At 39.4% G+C, this 19,922-nt stretch overlaps 3 protein-coding genes across 6 annotated transcripts in view; 2 read left to right on the top strand and 1 right to left on the bottom strand.

Annotated features, from left to right (window-relative positions):
• Positions 1-300: 300 nt before the first annotated feature.
• On the top strand, positions 301-9,832 carry irf10 (interferon regulatory factor 10). Its single transcript, XM_042491620.2, has 8 exons — positions 301-766; positions 2,444-2,639; positions 2,895-2,971; positions 4,505-4,562; positions 6,665-6,751; positions 6,859-7,245; positions 7,459-7,577; positions 9,284-9,832. Exons 1-8 carry the CDS (start codon positions 602-604, stop codon positions 9,389-9,391), a joined length of 1,197 nt encoding a protein of 398 aa, XP_042347554.2. The 5' UTR covers positions 301-601; the 3' UTR covers positions 9,392-9,832.
• Positions 9,820-19,922, bottom strand: part of LOC121946870 (uncharacterized) — a 22,334-nt gene continuing 12,231 nt past the window's right edge. For both annotated transcript variants that reach the window (XM_042491673.2, XM_042491674.2), the window contains exons 2-3: positions 12,953-14,703; positions 9,820-11,554 (exon numbers count right to left, since the gene is read on the bottom strand). In XM_042491673.2, the coding sequence (XP_042347607.1) occupies positions 11,087-11,554; positions 12,953-14,545 (2,061 nt within the window). In that variant the 5' untranslated portion in view covers positions 14,546-14,703 and the 3' untranslated portion in view covers positions 9,820-11,086. The remainder of the gene's footprint in view (positions 11,555-12,952; positions 14,704-19,922) is intronic.
• Positions 18,004-19,922, top strand: part of LOC121946877 (uncharacterized) — a 46,440-nt gene continuing 44,521 nt past the window's right edge. For 2 of the 3 annotated variants that reach the window (XM_042491684.2, XM_088081999.1), the window contains exon 1: positions 18,006-18,363. The gene's annotated coding sequence lies outside the window, so the exon portion shown is untranslated. Of the gene's footprint in view, positions 18,364-19,922 lie in introns of all 3 variants that reach the window. The other variant, XM_088082000.1, reaches the window with a different exon arrangement.

Here is a 19,922-nt window from a genome sequence, read left to right as displayed (position 1 = left end):
AAATATATATATATATATATATATATATATATATATATATATATATAAGGCTGGGAAATCCGTGCCAAAATAAGGATAATAAAGGATTTAGTCATGCTTTGTTTTGCGTCCTGGCAAGGTCAATTTAACCTAAAAAACAAACAGAAACATGACACATGCATTGTAGTTATGTATTTAAGGATTCGTATCATTTCCAGTCTGTCAGTGAACACTGACCTGCTGGCTCATGACCCTCCCTCTCACACCTTACTTGGAAATAATTAAACTTTCGCAGCGGCTCAGTGAGCAGGAGGAAACCGAAAGTATCACATAAGCTGAAAGCTTTCGCTTTCGCTTCCATGAGCGCACTTAACTTTAGTTACGACTTCTGCATTTAAGTTTGAGTTCCGTTTGTCTACAGCTTTAATTTTTTAAATAAACTTTATTATTTTATGTAGGCGACAACATGCCGATCAAACAAATTTTAGCAGCTTTTGCGGCGTTAGAATAAAATATTCATTTAGGAACGTGATTGAACTGGTCGAGCCTTCTTGCACATGCATGTTTGACTTTTGGGACTGAGTTTTTGTTGCTTTAAGGAAGACACCAGTCTGTGCTGAAGATGGAGGGTAAGATGCACATGAAAGAGTGGCTGATAGCTCAGATAGAGAGTGGCAAATATGAAGGATTGTGTTGGGAAGATGAGGACCAAACGATGTTCAGGATCCCGTGGAAGCACGCAGCCAAGAAGGACTACAAACAGACAGAGGACGCAGCACTCTTCAAGGTAGAGACACCTTTCATAATCATGTATCTCATAATGTGGAAGTTATCGTCAGTGAATAATTTTAGCATGTTTTTAATTTAGAATAAGAAAGAAACTGATTTAGAAACGCCACTCGAGTGTTGTATGTAGTTGGATAACATAAGTATTTCCCTATTTTGGCTAGATTTATTTATTTATTTATTTAGTTGGCTGGTTATTTGTTTATTATTATTTAAGACCTCTAACGAATTTATAAATTGAATAATATAAATTGAAATATAGTAAGCCTATATTCTAGCTTGTTTTTCTCTTTAGTCAGTAGTGCATGTTTTTTAGGGGTCGACAGAGTATCAGCCTGTCTGATTATTGGGGCCGATATTTAGCATTTTGCTGATTATCTGTATCAGCATTTTAATTAATTAATTTTTATCGGGCGATCATTAAAGTAAAAGGTGCAAAGAAAGTGTCAGCATGGAAGGAGCTTTTGCTTTATAAAACCTCAGAGAGACATTTTATTTATCAATTGTTTTTATTTAAGTTTCACTTGACTATAAAAAAGATTGCAGGGAACAGTACTTGATGCTGAAAGTTTCAATTTTGATCAAACATTTGCTAAAGACATTCAAACAAAGTTTTGCATTGAAGTTTGTTTTATTCCAAATTCAAAATATTGACAGAAAGATTTTTATTGTAAATGGATATCGGTTCCAAATATTAGTTATCAGTCTCATTGACTGCTAATAATCGGTATCTGCTCTGAAAAACTAATATTGGTTGAACTCTCATGTTTTTCAACTTTTAATCTCCCACAAAAAGCAACTTTAGTTGCTTATTTATTTTGAATAAATTTACGAGGAGTGCTCTTTAGGCAACTTATCTGTAGCTTTCTGCTGTTCTGTGATCTGTCCTTCATGTTGCAAAAACATGAAAAAAATAGAAAAAAAAATAGAGTTGCCTGCATCCAAAAATATTGATTTTGTATTTATGATGTGTTTCAGTTCAGAAATTAAGACAAAAAAACACTTTCATAAGTAGAAGTTCTTATTATGAAAGTGTTGTATTTCTTCTTTTTTATTGTTAAGAAGTTACCTCTTTCTTGCAGTGCTATGTTGCATAAGTACTGATTCAGGAATAATACTTTTAGTTTTAACACTGTATCGAGAATCTTTAATTTCACTGGGAATGTTAGCCTCAATTCTCTGTTCAGAGCATTTTAGGAGTTGAGCGTGAAGATACTTCAGTGCCTCTTAACAGTCACTGGGAGGCAGGAACACTTCAGTGAGTAAATATGAATGAATGAAGCTAAATGTGGTTAAAAGACTATCCTGCTTTTCTTTTGATTCAGCTGGTTTAATTCACTTAACATACATGTTACAGTAAAATGTCAATATTGTATTTTACATTTTAACATTAGAGCTTCAGCTACAGCTGCTAACTGTATATAAAATAACTTTTTTTGGTTATGTTTTATGAAACTTTCTAGATTCACACAGCTTTAAATGAAACAGATAATCTGAAAAAAATTTCCTCTAAAGAAAGTTTTTACTGCTAATCAATTAATTGCAACAAAATATTGTTTATTTACTGTATATTTGTGTTTAATCAGCAGTTTAACATGATTTCTTCTCATTAAATTAGAGTTTTGTTTCAGTGAATTATTTATGCATAATCATCTAACATTTTAATCTTCACATTCAGGCTTGGGCTGTATACAAAGGGAAATACAGGGAGGGGAGGGATAAAGCCGACCCCACCATGTGGAAGACACGTCTCCGCTGTGCGCTCAACAAGAGCACGGACTTCCAGGAGGTCCCTGAACGCAACCAGTTGGACATCACTGAACCTTATAAAGTCTACCTGATCCAGCAGGAAAGTGGGCCCGCCAGACCTGCAGGTAAAAATACGATTGCTCCTTTTCTTTCATATTGTGCTATTGATTATGTCCAAGCTGCTGAACAGTGGTGTCCTTTCTATGCTTTATAGGAAGAAAGGTCAAACAAAGCGTGGACTGAAATGTTGTTTTTATATCAGGACCTTCATCGTTCTTCCAGCAGCTTTTCACCATCATAAAAAAGTACATTGTTTGGTTTAAGTGCCTCCTTTTGGTTTCTTCTATTAGCTCATAAATGTCCTCCCTCCGTCTCCTCAGAGTCTTCAAAATTAAAGGATCACGTGATCATCCAGGCTAAGAGGTTTGCAAAGAGCCCCGGGTTTCTGGACAAACAGGTTAGCTGAAAACATAGAGACCATGAGCTTTAACCCTTGAACACCAGGTCGACATCAGTTTTCTTGTGCTGCTTTAGATGTTCTTTAATAGCATTTAAACCTCTAAAAAAAACCTCTGAAACCTGAGGAAATTGGTTTGATTTCTTTCAAAACACAGGAAAAAACATATTAAGACACACACACACAGAAAATGGTGATAAGGGAATGACCTGACAGTTAGCTGGGGGGAGATTAGATATTATCAAAAAGAAAGAAAAAAATCCTGAATTCTCTTAATTATATATTTAAAATTATGTTACAGAAAAAGAAAGACAAAAAATGTGTTTAGATATTTTTAGCACTGTCTTGAAGTCATCATCTTGTTGTTTTTCTGTGTGGTTTTTTTCACTTTTTAGGTACTTTTCTTGTAACCTTTTACAAATTTGTTTTGTTGTTAATTTTTGTCCATTTCATGGTAAGTTGCATGTTACCCACTTCCAATGTTTTTGAAAAGAATCAAGCCAATTTGCTCAGGTTTTAAGGGTTTAACTGAGGAAATGTAGCACTGAACTTGCTGAAGTGCTACACTGACTTCATGCTAAGAACAAAGTGTGAGTGTGATCTATTTCTTATAATTAAGGCTCACTATTTCTAATTGTTGTTTTTCCCCCTTTTTCAATGTTTGGAGTTTTAGAAACACGTGAAAATCAGGAATGAAAATCAGATATTGATGGCGTAAATGAGTTAAGAGTGATTCAGAGAATCAGATTAAGATAACTTTATGAGGTCTAAAAAGGGTAATTAATTTGCAGCTGACACAGACCACACAAATGCTTACAACATTTAAAACTCAAGTGAGGTAGTTATGTCCAAGGAACAGATCAGACATGTGACAGAGATTCACCAAAGTCCGAATTTTTCCAACCCTACATATAAGGGGTTAAAGGGAAACCTTAGCGAATTGACTTGATTCATTTCAAAAATGTGAAGACATGGAAAGAAGGCATGAGCAAAAAATTCCCCCCGAAATGAGTAAAAGTAACTAGAAAATTATGTTCAAACAAACATAAAAAGAAGATATCCAAAAAGAGAAGTTAAGAAAGTAACAAGAGCATGACCTCAAGGAGGTGCTTGAAATATTTTCTTTCTGCAGCATAATTTGGATTATATAATTTTAAGAATTGCAGATACAGTTTTATAAATTTATTTTCACCTTTTTGCAATAATACCTAATAATCTCCCCAAAGCTTATTTTCAGTTCCTTTTCTTTCTTTTTTACAAACATTTCTTGCCATGTTGCCCATTGCCATTTCAGCATGTTTTCAAAAGAAATCAGACCAATTCTCTCAGGTTTTAGAGGTTTAAATGCTTACGAAAGCAGCTGAACCAGCACAACAAAACTGATGTCAATCCAGGTTCTGAAAGGTCTGATCTCATCACACTGTTACACTCTGTGAAATAAACAGTGTGTTCATGTAGCAGAAAATGTTTGGGGTGAAAATCAGTTTAAACTGGTCTGTTCTTATTACCTGATTTTGCTTTCTGTTTTTGTAGCTTAATTTACAAAGGGAATCAATTCAGTCAAGTAAAGAAGAAGTAAAACCAGCGACTGGTAAGGATCATGCACACAGTCTGTTCAGAGGATTCAAAGAAAAGAAAACTAAAAATGATCAAGTCATAAATGGGTCATTAAATTCCAGGCTAAATATCCATGTTGGCACGAAATAGTTTGTTTTGGCATTTAGGACCTATTTCAGCAATCCAAACGGAGTCTGATCACATTTATCTATTTACCTCATGTGGGTGAGGGGTTTCCTGTATGAGCAGCTATATGAGCCAAGGTTAGCTACTTTTCAGTTTTTAAAAGACATAAATAAGGAAGTAAATAAGTAAATGTTCTCCTGTTGGCCTAATATTCCAGTCATCATATTGAAGGCAACTTTTACTTTGCATAATCAGGGATCCTTGATTTGTAATTAGAGTAGCGCAGATTGTTATGGGATGGATAGGGTTCCCAACTTCATGAAAAGCATGAAAAAGTCATGGAATTTCACAATCACATTTTCCAGGCCTGGAAAAGTAATGGAATTAGTCAAAGTCTTTGAAAATTTTGGAAGAGTGGACTTGTGGCATGTGTAATAGAACTGTTACATTAATCTTCTGGATAACCTTCCATGTAACGTAACATTTTCATAAATTTATTTTCTGTATCTGTCGACATAATGTAGCACTAATATGCGTCCATGTGTGATGTTTCCTTGACCATCAAGTACCTTTTCTACATTTTCTTCCTGTGTTATGTCTCTCCCTTCATGTATGCCAGTCATTAAACAAAATTTAAATCTGGTATTTGAAAAATGCCTGGCAAGTTGAACAAGAAAAAAAAAAAAGTGTTACAATGGGTACTTGAAAAAGTTTTAAAATTTTGCCCATGTGTATGTGTGGGAACCCTTGATGGATTAAAAAGTATCAGATGTGTCAGCTAAACATTCATTCTGTGAACAGTAAAACAGTAAGTTTCAAGATCACTAATGTTGCCTTTTTAGGTGGCAGGAGTGAAAATTAGTCATTCTCAGTGTTTGTTGCGCTGTATTTTCAGAAGGATGATGACAGTAAGAAAACAATTAGGTACAAAATAGGATGTAGCCTCTACAGGATTTTTTTTTCATCAGCAACTCTCGTATTTTTCCCAAAGGATGTACAGATTTTTTAGGCATTTTATTAAATCAAAAAGCTTGTTGCAATAATTCAGCTCTATTTTCTCCAATGAGGCACCCAACTAGATATCATTGGCCCAATAATGAGTTTAAGAAAGTGAACCATGTGTATCCCACCTTTGCCCATTTTTTGGCCCACATCAGCAGACATATATGGATCCAATATATATAATATCCAATATGATATAATATTTATGGACCCTCTTTGGTTTGTAGAAATAGCACCCAAATGTTAGCCCATGTTTGGTCCATGTGTTGGTAGTAGGGATGTCCTGATCAAGTTTTTTTTTTTTTGACCCCGATCCTGATCAGTTTGATAGCTCTGCAATGCAATACAAGAAAAATGTCTGCATCCAAACAGTTCCTCAAGGGTTAATTTGTTTTGGTTTTACAAAAATAACAAACTGAACATTTATTTTATATGGCTTTTATCACAATTCCACTTTTATGCAGCATTTGTTTCTTAAAAAAAAAAAACAACTAAAATGCATGTAGAAATCGCTCTCAATTCCACTCAGCATTGTAATAAAGGTACAGAACATTATAAATGAGTAATATAATCACAATTCTACTTTATCATTCTCAGTCACAACAAATAAAAATCGTTCACAATTCTGCTTCTTACAGCATTGTATTAAAGCAAGTTAACTAAAAATTAATAATAAATTAACAACAAAAATTTCAGTTTCACTTAAAGTGATGTAGCATGTTAAGCTGACTTGAGCTGAGTTGAGTTGGAGTAGCAGCATGACAATAAACCCTGATCATCTGCTGCAAATCATGCTTTTCGCTTATGACACTAGTTTGACAGCGGATGTAAACAAAAGATCGGGCAGGGTACATGCTCAAAGTTGTTGGTAGATTATTTGGTTATAATTTTATTTGTGAACTAATATTTAAAAACAATAAAAGTCTAATGTTACGCCCCCTGTGTCGTCCTTACAGACATCCGGTGTTGAGAAAGCACCGATTGAATAATGTCTCTGTTCTGCTTCAGATGATCCGTTGAGGGAGCACATGTATTGTGAGCTGACAGGAAGAAAAACCCCTATAACCTTCCTCAGCCCTACACTTACTATATCAGGTAAGCCGATGGGATTATGCACAGAAAAGAAACAACAACTTAACATGTCACTGGCCTTTGCTCTGTACAGTACGACCTGGAACATAAGATGTGTTTTGTGTGTTCAGACTTCCGCATGCAGGTGGTGTTGTTGTACCACGGCCAGAGGGTGATGAAAGTGACCACCAATAGCCCAGACGGGTGCTTCATCCTGCAGGGCCGCGTCCCTTTGGGGAACGAGCAGATCTACGGGCCCTGCACGGCCCAGCAGCTCCCCTTCCCTTCCCCGGGCTCCGTGTTGTTGCCGTCATGCATGGCTGAAGCAATGAACCGCCTTCTCTGTCACCTGGAGAGGGGTGTGCTATTATGGGTGGCCCCAGATGGGATGTTCATCAAGAGGTTCTGCCAGGGCAGGGTGTACTGGAGCGGTCCCATGGCCCAACACACTGACCGGCCGAACAAACTAGAGCGAGAAAAGACCTTCAAATTGCTTGATATACCCACATTTCTCAATGGTAAGGCAATGCAAGCAAACAAAATAAAAAACAGTAACAGCTACTAAAAAGCAATTAACTACAGTTAGTCATATAAATCTAGCTGGCGCTGAATACAATTTATTTAAAGAGAGACAGATTGTTTAGGATGCTTTATTGTTTTGCTCTTTGCAAAAAGGCAATATGTCTGTATGATCAAATCATGACATTCCAATATGAAATGTTTGTGTACAGAGCTGCAGAGCTGTTTACAGGGGAAGGGACCGACACCTTCTTATGAGATCGAGCTCTGCTTCGGAGAGGAGTATCCAGACCCCAATGTTCCTAAAACCAAGAAGCTCATCATGGCACAGGTGGGTGCAAAAAGGACTAAGAACTGTATGGATGCACAATATGGATTTTTTTCGGTGATACCAATAACAGATAATTGCCTGCTCCTTGTGGTTAAGAGCAATTAGATAACTAGTATTTTCTTTTTTTTTGTATTTAAAAAAAGAAGTTAATGACTGGCAGGTCATCTACCTCTGAGGGTAAGGAAGGCCCAGAGGAAAGGAATATTCAAAATAAGATCTCCCCTTTGTCCAGCTTATGTTTTCTAGACATAACTGAGCCCAATATAACATCAAGGTTTTGACCATTTTCTCATATTTATTACATTCGGCTCCTGAGAAATAGTTTTCTTCTTGTCTCAGCCCAGTCCTAAATCAAGATCTAAAAATGCTCCTTTTCTCTCTCACTGCAGTAATATTTATTAGTCTGGAATAATCAGCTCTTCAGATGACAGTATGATCCAAACGAAAACTTGATTGGCTTATAAATTAGTCTGCACAATTTCAGAAATTTGTCTCAGTGATCAAATGACTCAATTGTTCTCAGAGTTGTCTCACTTCTGAGACGCCTATAAGCACAGAAAGAGAACACCAAGATGTGCATAGTAGTAATTTAACCCTTTGAAACCTGGCATGATATCACTTTTCTTGTTATCTTTCAGATGCCTTTCACAAGTATTTAACCTTTGAACCATGAGCAAATTGTTGTGATTTATTTCAAAAACATGGGGGGAAAGGATATAAGCAACTTCGCAAGAAATGTTCCACAAATTGCAAGAAATTAGTAGAAAATTGTTAATTAATTAAGAAAATTATTTAAATAAGATAGGCAAAAGAGAAAAAAAGCTAGGGAAAAACAATATTCATAATTATCAAAATTGCAGATTTAAGATTATGTTACAGAATTATTCTAATTTTTAAGCACTTTTCTAGGTTTTTTTCCTTCTCTCTTTTTTAACTTTGCTTTTCTTCTTTTTTTCATTGTTTATTTATTTATTTTATTTTCAGATTTTTTTTGTACTTTTTTAAACTAATTTTCCTATTTCATTGCTCATTGCCTCCTTCTCATGTTTTTGAAAGAAATCAACACAAACTGCTCAGGTTTCAAAGGGTTAAAATTCCAGAGCTTTGACCCAACCAAATCAAATGGACATCACCATTGTTAACACAACCAGTTCTGACTAAATATTCATTTAATATTTCGAGTGATTTTTCTTCATCAGTGGTCTCCGAGCTGCTGAAGGGTTGTGAGATCAGTGTGAGGGGACAGTTGGTGAGAGTCCACTTGGACCGTAGACTGTATGTCTCATTTTTAAGCCCTATATATTTGGTCAATTGGTTACTTTTTTTTTAAACTTTATCATCTCTTGCATTTCTACCCTGAATGCCTATAGAGGTTGCAGATAAAATGTCATGTCAATATTTTTTTATATATATAGCCTATTTTATATAATAGCCTCTTCATTGGATACACATTCCTCCATCGGCAAATTCTTCCATGTTTGATTGTGATGTGCTGTCAGGGGTTTGATCCACAAGGAGAATTTCTTGAATGCCAAAACAACAAAAGTTCTATTTGATTTTTAAAACATGTCATGTCTGTTCAATAATCCAGGCAGAGATTTGTGCAGTAATTCCTGTGTGAACACTTCCTGTCTGCAGTATTTTTACTCACCACTAGAGGTCCTCATGATTACACTGATTGTGTGCTTCACTGTCCTGTCGGCCAGGTGGTGCCCTTGTTTGCAGTAGAGCTGCTGCAGAGGTTCAACTTGGGAGAGATGGAGGAGATTCAGCGACCGAATACCACCTCCAACACAGAACGAGAGAAGATGTAGGAGGACAGGGAAAGCTACCCTGCAGCAGAGTAGCCATGAACAATATACAAATGGATTACTGCAGCTTTATTCCTTCCCTGTCATCATCATGAAAGACATCCTAAGAGCAGACCAAACAAAGCACAGTATTGTCAGTGGAAATGTGTATATGATGAAGAGACGATGGAGGTGTTGCATTGTAGACCTATTTGCATTACATGAAAGGAAATTGGTTATTATTGTCTTTTTCTGTCAACCATGCAGCTAGACTAGCAAGAAATTTCAGTTTTTGTTGAAGCTAAAAACTTATTTCATGCTGATAACGTACTATTAACCCCTGTAATTTTATCCTCATATGCAGAATCTGTACTAAATGATGATGTTCTAAAAATGTAAATGTATGATACTTAACAGCACATGCAGAGAAAAAAATCACACTTTTAATTAAATCTATAAAGCTTTTTTTCCTTTATTTCTAGCGAACATCATATAACAGATTCACAATTTTTAAAAATATACATTTTTGTAGCTATAACATTTAAAAAGAAAAATCAACAGGTAAGGTTTTCTTTTTGAAAACAAAATAGAAAAACAAAACACAAAAACTAAAGTGAGAGAGTGTGCTGAATCAGAAGAGATACCCGTATCTGAGTTTAAAATACTTTCATCATTTTCCCTGCCTTCAAACAAATACAGTACGTAAAAAATGAGATGGGAACAGAAGCGTACAGTACACGGGGGGTCAAGAGTATTCACAAAGCATCATGTTCCAACGTGTTATTAGCACCATTACTCTTCAGCCATACTGCACTTTTTTACTCTTTCCATCATTCAGTTTTTAATGGAAAAACACCATGAGTGTCGAGGCGATGTGGCACAGACCTGTCTGTGTGGGTGGGATTGTCTGTTACGCAGTTTTCATTAGTGTTCTCCCTTTCTCAGAGATAATGTTAAGAACATATTGGAGGGTAATGCCTTGACGAACAATCAACCGTTTGAAACGACTCCCAGTGATGAGAATAAAAAAAGGCGAAGAGTTGCTCATACATTCACCTTGCCTGCCCAGGCCGACACGTCGACGTCGGCTCAGAAGCAAGAAAATAAAAGTTAAAAAAAGAAAATGCATTGCGAAATTGACAGAGAGATTGCATTAAATCTGTTTAGCATATTTACTGTATATAACATCTGTAATGTAATATATATAGTCAACTTTTTGTTCATATATATCTGCACTTCTTCAATAGCGTTTACTTTCATAACACTGATTGAAAATCAATACCCTGCAGAAAACACTGTCAGTAAGTAGGTGTGTGGGACAACCATTACAAAAACAGAGTGAACACAGACAAGTGCTTGATTGTCTCACTAAATGTCTTCAGTGTGTCTGTAAGGAGACTTCCAAAGATCCCTCAGCTGCTGCTCCTTTCAGGGTTGTGCTAAGTAAAGTTGAGGGAAGGAAAGAATGGGAAGGATAAGGAAAGGAAAAGGAAAGGAAAGGAACTAGGGTGGACTAGGGAGGTTAATCTTTTGGGCAGCAGTTTGGACACCCGTAAATTGCGTTTTCTATTGTTTTTTTTTTTGTTTTTTTATTCCTTCCCTGCAACCCTACCTTGAGGTCTCGCCATTGTTTGTCTTGGTGGGTGCAACAGAGACAAGGAGGGTGTGTGTGTGTGCTTGTGTGTGTGTGTAAATATGCATGTATACATTTCCAAGTTTCTACTGCCACTTCATTAGCTTGGAGCCATGAGGTAAATCCAGGAGGCTTTCATCAGTTCCAGTTGAGGAAAGGGTATCTGGGGCAGACCAGCGCCGTTTGCGTGGACGCGGCTGCTCCAGGGGAGCAGGGGGCTCTGCGGCCAGAGTACGTGGAGGTGCCGGTGCGCTAGGAGGCGGATGGTGAGGGAGAGGGGGAGGAGGAGGTGGAGGTGGCATCTCCTCCCTTTGCGAGCTACTGGGTTCTCCGGCAGCCCTTGGGGGGAGTTGCGTGCGATGGGCCCTAGAGCCGGTACGCGTGTGTGTCCTGTGGGTTTGGGAGGGTGTAGGGGTGAGAGCGAGACAGACGTCCCCCTCCATGAGCTGGCGGCAGGGCAGGCCATACAGCTGGGTGGTTCTCTGGGGGCAGCATGAAGACCAGCCTCGGTCCTGAACAAAGAACGGATACTCCACCAAGACCTTCAGTAACTCCTACACAAAACCACAAGTGTTACACATTCAACCAAGAGGCCTCTCATGTCTGTCACTTATTATCACCACAGCCTTACTTTAGTGTGTAATATTACGTGTAAGAAATTACAGGAATAGTTACCCGCTACAATGATAATTTGTTTATCAGTCACTCACCCTGTGTTACATCGCATTTGTGAAGAAAGTTCACATGCCTCCACAGTGAAAGAGGAATTCAAAAACTGACGAAATTCTTGATGAACTGTCATAGGAGTCCGCGTTTAACTATATCAAAACATCCATTTACAAACTCTCACACAGCTTGTGCAGTGTAATTCACATCTCATTTAACCAGTAGTATACTCAGTACTTCCCAAACACACAGCCCTTTCTGACAGTCACTGAAGGAAAAATGAAACTTTCTCTGCTCTCTTTCAAGTCAGACACCATTGACAAAAAACAATCATTTTACTTAGCTGCTGGTCTAACACTGCCTTGATTGGTTTGTGTTATTGAGTGAATTTGGTCGATCTCAACTAACATTTTAAACACCAATGTAACAAACCATGACCAAATAAATGTTTTTGTCAATGGACTCGGACTTTGGATAAGAGCTCAGATAAAGTCTCTTCTCTTTTCCACTGCACAAAATGGCTAACATCTGACTTTTTATTGCAATGGGAAAGTGAACAATCAGCATTCACATCTGGATGAAATGTGCAGTAGTCATGGGAATTTATTGCCTCTGTCTCCAATCGGTATTGATGGAAATAAAACACTCAAGTGAACATGCTAAATTTAGCTCCTTAACCAACAAGATGCAATGACACGCTATCACTAATTACTGTATTTCCTAACCTAAGCATCACTAAAACATCAATCCTAACTATTTTGCACCGAGTTTGAAAGAGATACTGAAAGAGTAAGTAATGTATAGAAATAAGTAAATACTGTCATTTCACAGCCCTCCATCCATGCTGCATTCTACTGCTTACCTGTTCTCTGGCCTGTCCGTAATGTCAGATTTAACAGACCAAAACCAAAAACAAAAAAACCCACACACAAAGACATACTGGTCTGCTGCAGAGCCATGTACACAGCTCTGCCCAACTGGCAAGGGAAAGCAGTCTGCAAAAAAAAAACTATATGCATGTGCTTATTTTGGTGGAAAGTAGGTATTTATCCAGTAGTACTGAGCATACAACTGGCTAAATAAGACTTAGATTATAGATCACACAAATTCATCATAACACAGGGTGAGTAATTGATATACAAATGGTTATTTGGGGGATAACACATTTCTTATATACTATTTTTTTCACCTGATCTTGTCATGCAGATATTTATTAAGTTATATCTGATTATGCTTATCTTCTATTTAAGTGCAAGCTGAAGCATGTATCCAAAAAGAGTGCTGACCTGAGTGTTGCGGTCTGTGAGGTGGACCTGCAGGTGACTGAAGCCCTGTGCGCTGCTGGAGGAGATCAGCAGCACAGTGCAGGTGCTGAGGTGAAACTCTGGGGAGGTATCTGCGCTCCTCAGGAAGTCCTCAGTCCGCAGCTCCTCCACCCGCTTCAACCGCCCGCTGGCCAACTCGATCAGAGAACCCTTGGTGAAGTGAGGTAGGAGCGCAGGGGGAGATGGGTGAAGGGCCGGGGGTGAGGTGTGATGATGGGAAGGAGATAACTCTCTCCTTCTGTCTCTGTCTCTGTCCCGTCGTCTCTCACGCTCACTGTCTCTTTCTTGGTCTTTGTCATGTTGTAGGTGCTTCTCTTTGTCTTTAGCTCGCTCTCTGTCCCTTTGTACCAGTTTTTCTCTGTCTCTGTCTTGGTCTCTATCCCGGTCTCTTTGCAACCTGTCATGGCTGTTAGGCAGACCCAGGGGGGAGTGTGGTGAGTTCCTTATATTGTGCTGCCTGGGTCCTGGCTCCCTGTGCAGGTTGTACAGAGCTGTTCCTGAGGGGCTATAGAGCGGGTAGGCCTGGACCTGAGGGCTGGGGTGGCACACCGATCCCAAGGAGTAGTAGATCTGAGCCTCAGCTGGTGTGGCCCCTAGGGGGTCCAATAGTCCCCCTCTACCTGCCCTAGGGACTGGTCCGAGGGGTAGGGGACTGGTTGAGAGTAAATTAGAGCTGGTCTTAACTATCCCATGCGGATGTCTGTCCTGCAGTGAGGAATGTGGCTCAGGGCCCTCCTGAGCTTGAGAGTCTGACAAAAACCCTCCAGAGTGGACACGAGATGTTAGATCCTCCTGCTGTCGCCGCCCGCCGTTGGTGTGGGAGCTGTGCGGACTGATGTCCAGCCTGGTTCTGCTGCTGTCGTTCCCGTAATCTCCTGTGAGCAGAGGCCTGGACGTTGAGGCAGTCCTGCTGCCTGGCTCATCCAGGCCGTTGGGCCTCTTGCTAAGGTATCTATGTCTGGCTTCAACAAAGCTCGGATCTTGAGGGTAGAGAGAGTGGTGGCTAAACAAGTATGACGGGGAGAAGAGGGAGGAGCTGTTGTCCCGCCGGCCGCTGTTAATGTAGGACCATATCTCTCTAGAGTCGGCCGGGAAGGGAGTCTTAAAGGAGGAAGTGGAGGAAGAAGATGGGGAAGGTGGCAAGGAGAGGGGCCCATCCCCTCTGAGCCACCTGGAGTGGTGAGGCAAGGGTGAGGGGAGAGGATCATCTCTCCAGGCGGGAGACCCTGAGCCCCTCCTCTCGCCAACCTGCCCTGGGAAAAGAGAGACAGAGGGAGAGTAGCTCAGGTGCCATGGTAGGGGCAGGGGGAGACCTGGTGCTGGAGCAGGAAGAGGTGGAGGTGTATGGAGGAGATGGGCGTTTGGGTTTATCAGAGCTCGGTCCCTGTCCCCGGCCTCCCTGCCTCCCTCCCCTCCCCCTGCGCTGGACCGACCCCGGAGCGGCACAGGGGGTTTAAACTCGTCCAGCGGGACGTGGTGGTCTGACGATCCTTGCCGAGGCTCCCTTTTCTTGGGAGGCAGGCACTCTTTGCCGCGGTCAGGGCTGGGATTCATGGGTGGGCTCCAGCGGCAGTGGGGGCCCCCTGTGTGTGGGTGTAGGCTAGGTCACATGGGCCTCACGGGAGAATGAGGGGCGCAGACAGAAGGGAAGGCTGCGACACAGCATCACTGTCAGATCACTGTTGATTCTTTTGTACTGAAGCGCCACTCACCTAGAGAGAGGACAGACAAGGAAGGTAAAAATAAATGAGAGAAAGAGGGAAGAGAAATTATCCTTTTGAAACGTAGAGCAACATTACTTTCCTTGTGCTGCTTTTAGGCACCTTTTTGCACCTTAGCAAAAACATGGAAAAAAAGGCAATGAGAAACCTGGTTGCATGAAATTTTTTTTTTTTTTTTTAATTAAAGGGGGAAAATGAAATGAGACTCAATGCGGCAATGGACAGCACTCCAATTATAATTGTTGTTATTGTCACATGTACATTTCCTTAGCATGTAAATTCGCATTGATAACACTGGTTACATTGCCGATCTATATGCTGAAGAAAGACATCTTGCCCAAAGACTTCCATGTGCCAATAATAAAAAACTGGAGTGCTGTCCTGGTCTTGACTTCAAAAGAAATTGGAGAAAATGTCTAGGGAAAAAGAAAAAAAAAAGGTGGGGGAAAAAATCTAATATTTATCATATTTAAAATTATGTAACAGAACTATTATAACTTTTAAGCACATTTTCAGGTAATTTTCTTGTACTCTTTATTAATTAATTGCTTTGGGTCATTTCTTCTTTTGTTGTTCATGTCCTTCTTTCCATTTTTTAAAAAAAGAAATCAAGCTAATATGCTCAGGTTTCAAAGAGTTTAGTATGAACATAGAAAAAGTACAGTCTGTCAGGTCCTGGCATCAGTTGTAGCTAGAGTGTAGCTGTCAGTCTGGCCCCACATGCAAACAAACATTCAGCTGCATCACACAGATGGCGAGTGAAATGTCTTCAGCATGTGTCTCCTCAGATAAACTACTTGAAAAAGGTTAGAAACTAAGCATTCTGATAGCTGTCGCTAATTAGTCATTACCTACGTGCACTGCGGTGGGACTGAAACTACCCAACTTACTCGTTTCATTCAAACACATTACTCCCACATGTGGACTAAAAATATATTTTGCAGCCAATGAAGTTCAGAGGCAGAGCAGTATGTGTGTGTAAGAGCACACACACACACGCACACACACACACGCACACACACACACGCACACACACACACACACACGCACACACACACACACGCACACTCAGAGGGAGAGTTTTCATCCCTGACTCTCAGGGGATGATTGGAATATGTAGATATGTTTTTGTACCATTTTCATGAACCACCCCCACGACACCCCCGGGTGTTCTCTATATTCTATATGAGCTTACTACTAGCAACCCCCCACCCCTTTTCTTTCAGACACGCACACGGACAGCAACAGACACACAAATACTCCCTCGGGCGGCTGTACTTACTCCCCCAGTGATAGGCAAAGCTGGTCACCACCCACCCAAAAGCTGACAGAAACACTGTTGATATTACCACCAGTTGTTGTGGATACAGGATATGTGTCTTTGCATATTAATTATGTGTCACAGCAGGGGTGTCGGGAAATGTCTGTAATTGTCTATGTGTGTGCGTGTGTGTGAGAGAGAGTGTGTGCATGTGCATGTGTGCCATGTTTGTGTGCATTTTTTTTTCTGCGAGAAATGTGTGAATGTGTTTATTTGTTTAGGTCTTTGTGTGTGTTTGTGTTTGAGTCCTCAAATGTGTCAGAGATTTTGCAGCCTTGTTTCATTCAGTGAGAAGTGCGGGGGAGCTCTACTAATTCTTCTCCAAACGTTTTTTTTTTACAGGAGGCTCTTTTGAAGTGATGGTTGCCGCGCCGCCAGCCCAGCTGTTCCCTTCCCACCACCGCCGCCGCCACCATCGCTGCTCCCGCCGCCGCCACAACACCACAGCACCATGCTGCCACTCAGCCCCGCACTCACCCGCAAGTCTGTCTCAACAGCCTACCAACTCCCTGCCGTCTCACCATCCACCACACAGTCGCCATGGCAACTGTATCCACACACACACACACACACACACACACACACACACACACACACACACACACACACACACACACAGACATACACTCAGATAGAGAGGTTAGATGGGGATACTCCATGGAGAGGCGGGTAAACTGTTGCTCATCAAGTGACTTCGTCCAAAAACAGAATAAGTGTTGAGCGAAGCAAGCTGTTTGTGCATCTGAGTGGAAAACTGAAAACTGGGCGGTGAGAGGAGGAGGGGGAGTCTTTGTCCCAGACACTGACAGGACGGCTGTGATGGAGTATAACGTGGGAAATGTTTAGGTCAACAAACACGTTACTATTATGATAAACAACCTTGTAAGTGATATGTTTTCAGATCAGCTGAAAGATAATGTGTGAGCTGAATGCACCCATAGACCTCTGGGGTTCATGAAAACTTTTATTTTTTATGGGTGGGGGTAATGTATTCAAGAGGTCCTTCATCTAAAGTGTTATCTTAATGACTTTAAACCACAGATAGACAATGATATGAACTGCTTTAGTGTTTCTTATGTCTATATGTTTGTTTTACTAACTGTTTGTCTGCTTTTATTATCACAGTTGCAGGGAACACTCCCACAACAGTGGCTAAGGTTACCTACAAGTTGAAATAACGTTTTAAAAAAAGTATTTCAATCTAATGCTTTAAGAACATTTAGGGATGTTTATCATTTCAGATAATATCCCTATAAGGTTAAATTCTGACTAAGACATAACGTTATTACTGCAGCATTCTCAGGATGTTTTAGTAATGTTGAGAGGTGACAGATCATAGAAAGCTCTTTTTATATGCGTGGCAATATTGTATCGATACACAGACACTAAGTGTCCATTTGTTATTATAGAAATTATTAATATTGCAAACAAAATAAACATTTATTAGTCTACTAGAATAATAAAACAAATTGCTTTTTTAAGTCTACTAGATACATTTTTGCTGCAACAAAAATTATTGAAGTGAGTCGGACAGGCTAAAAACTGTAGATAAAACTGGTGTTGATAAAGTTTTACATTGAGGTCATAATTTTGAAAAAAGAAAAAAAAGGTAGTAAATCGCAATATATCGTAACAATTGTTACAGTGATACTTAGCATATCGCAAAACATTTTAAATCACAATAAAACTGTATCCACGGCTGGTGCGTCCATGTCGGTAGGAAGTTATTTTGAGCAGCACTTTTTGGCAAGAGTGGCGAAATGTGTGTCAACTATTCATTCGTAAGCAGGGTTGCTGTGTAACCAATAGCAGGAACTACGGGCTCTTGGCATACCTGGCTACGCTTTTCTGTGAGCACAATGAATTGTTGAGACATGTGTCAATCATGCTTCACCTGCAACCATCTCCCGCCCCCAGCTCTCATGAGCCAATGGCTGGCCGGCCGGCCGACATCATGTTTCATTGTCTTAAAAAAAACCCCAAAACATACATGCAACACATGCGAGGATAATATAGTAGTAATATAATTACGTTTTCTGTGTGTCATCATAGTTGGATGTTAACGAATGGAGAGAGACTAAAAAAGCCTTGGATTGTTTATCCAGCAATTAAGACATGTTACCTGTTTTGCTTCTGCTGAGATTTTTAATTTTTTTTTCTTGGAAGTGAGAGAAAGTAAGCTCTTCAGGAGACGGTGCCGAAGAGTGGAAAATATGTGAGGCATTATTGGCGCCCATGAAAAAATCAGCTGAGCAGAAAGACAGTTTCCATGAATAGAAACAGCTGGACTTAAGTTTGGCCTCGCAAAACTGCGCGTGCACTTCTGCAAGGTAAGCTTTATTTGCACTCTAGTCGTTACGCTGCAGTCCATTAGTCACGTGTGTGGTGCACAATTGCATTGTATTATTTAGTTTAAGGAGCTGAAATTGTGTTATTTTGAAAATAAGCTATGTGTGCTGTTATCACTGTGCTGTGTAGAATTCAAAACCAGGAAACTGAAGTTGAAGCTCTATTTAATGTGTTATTTGTATGTGGATTCGCAAAATGCCATGATGAGGCATGTATACTTTTATATTGACACTTTGAGCACATAATAGTTGCACTGACCATTTGCATTATGTGTAAGCCATGTTGGGGTTTGTTGTTACTGTTTTTAGTTTCATGTGTATGGCAAATTAGCCTTTGTGTGTTATTGCTGATATGGTATATTGCAAATAGAGGGCTGGCATAATTGTTTTTTGCCTAAAGCGGCAACGCTGGCCCTCATCATGTCATGACTTTTACGTATCGCGATAATATCGTATTGGGTGACCTCTACTATTCATGAGATAAAACGCATTCAGAGGGCAGCAACAATAGAAAAATAACTCCTCATGTAATCCATTTACATCTTCATTAATATTTTCCTATCAGTATTTTTCCTAGAATAATAAGCCTGTTTTTTTTTATTATTCTAATTATGATGACCATAGTGATTTATTGAATTATTGTTTCAATTATCAACATATATTTTTACTAATAATTTTTTTTAAAGCGGCAATAAAAATACCTATAATATCACATATGAAAATTAATATCCCAAAATAATTTTTCAAGTCACACATAGTATTCAAAAGGTCAGAATTTATTAAACTTTTCCCATTTCTTCTTTACTTAAGAACTTTACTTTGGCTGTGTAAAAACTTGTCTAGACTCCACATTAAATACATTGAAAAAAAATCTGGTTTCAGTATTTGTCCTCAAATGACTCCGCCGCCCTTGTCATTTCGACAGCCCTTATGAAAAGGGTTGTCAAAATAGACCTAATATAAACTTGCCAAAAGAGTACAAGAAAACAAAGAACACAATTGTGCATGTGGAGGAGTTTGCAGAGAAATGTCTTCTAACAGAATACTCCTACACTGTGCAGACGAGCATGCAGAGAGCTGGAGTTAAGCTGGAGCTACTGTGCTCGTAGCATTTAAATATATAAAAACCCGACACATCACAGGCATAATTATATCACGCATTATTTCCAGTGAAAAACTGCTTGAGACTTTTGATTTGCTCTGTAAGCAGAAATGCAATTTGTTAAAAAAAGTTAATTTTCTTGCTTAGAACTGATAAAAAATAAAAACTGTTTTTCCAAAAAAGAAAATAAAGCAGAATGCTTAGATACTGCAACTTGCTCTCAAGTAACGGTCAAATCAGACATCTATTTGCACCGCTTCACCTCATCCCGCCTTTTCTCTTAATGCATTTCTCAGGAGAACAGTCAAACCTCTACTGTCATGACAAACCTCGAAAACCAGAACTACAGAATATCAGTCTCTACTTTTGCCTTTTTTGCTATTAAATAAAACATCAACCGACAGTCCAGTAGTGCTAATTGCGCCTAAAAGGGTCTCTT

The sequence above is a fragment of the Plectropomus leopardus genome, chromosome 9, assembly GCF_026936395.1.
Source record: "Plectropomus leopardus strain MGB_pleo_1.0 chromosome 9, ASM2693639v1, whole genome shotgun sequence".
NCBI classification, from domain to species: domain Eukaryota; kingdom Metazoa; phylum Chordata; class Actinopteri; order Perciformes; family Serranidae; genus Plectropomus; species Plectropomus leopardus.
Note: the sequence above shows the minus strand (reverse complement) of the source record. Positions and strands in the feature narration are given on the sequence as shown.

Excerpts from the sequence above, each read along its gene's own strand:
- irf10 (XM_042491620.2), top strand. The coding sequence starts at position 602 with ATGGAGGGTAAGATGCACATGAAAGAGTGGCTGATAGCTCAGATAGAG. Across the intron at positions 4,563-6,664 it reads AGAAGTAAAACCAGCGACTG|ATGATCCGTTGAGGGAGCAC; the intron begins GTAAGGATCATG and ends GTTCTGCTTCAG. Across the intron at positions 6,752-6,858 it reads CCCTACACTTACTATATCAG|ACTTCCGCATGCAGGTGGTG; the intron begins GTAAGCCGATGG and ends TTGTGTGTTCAG.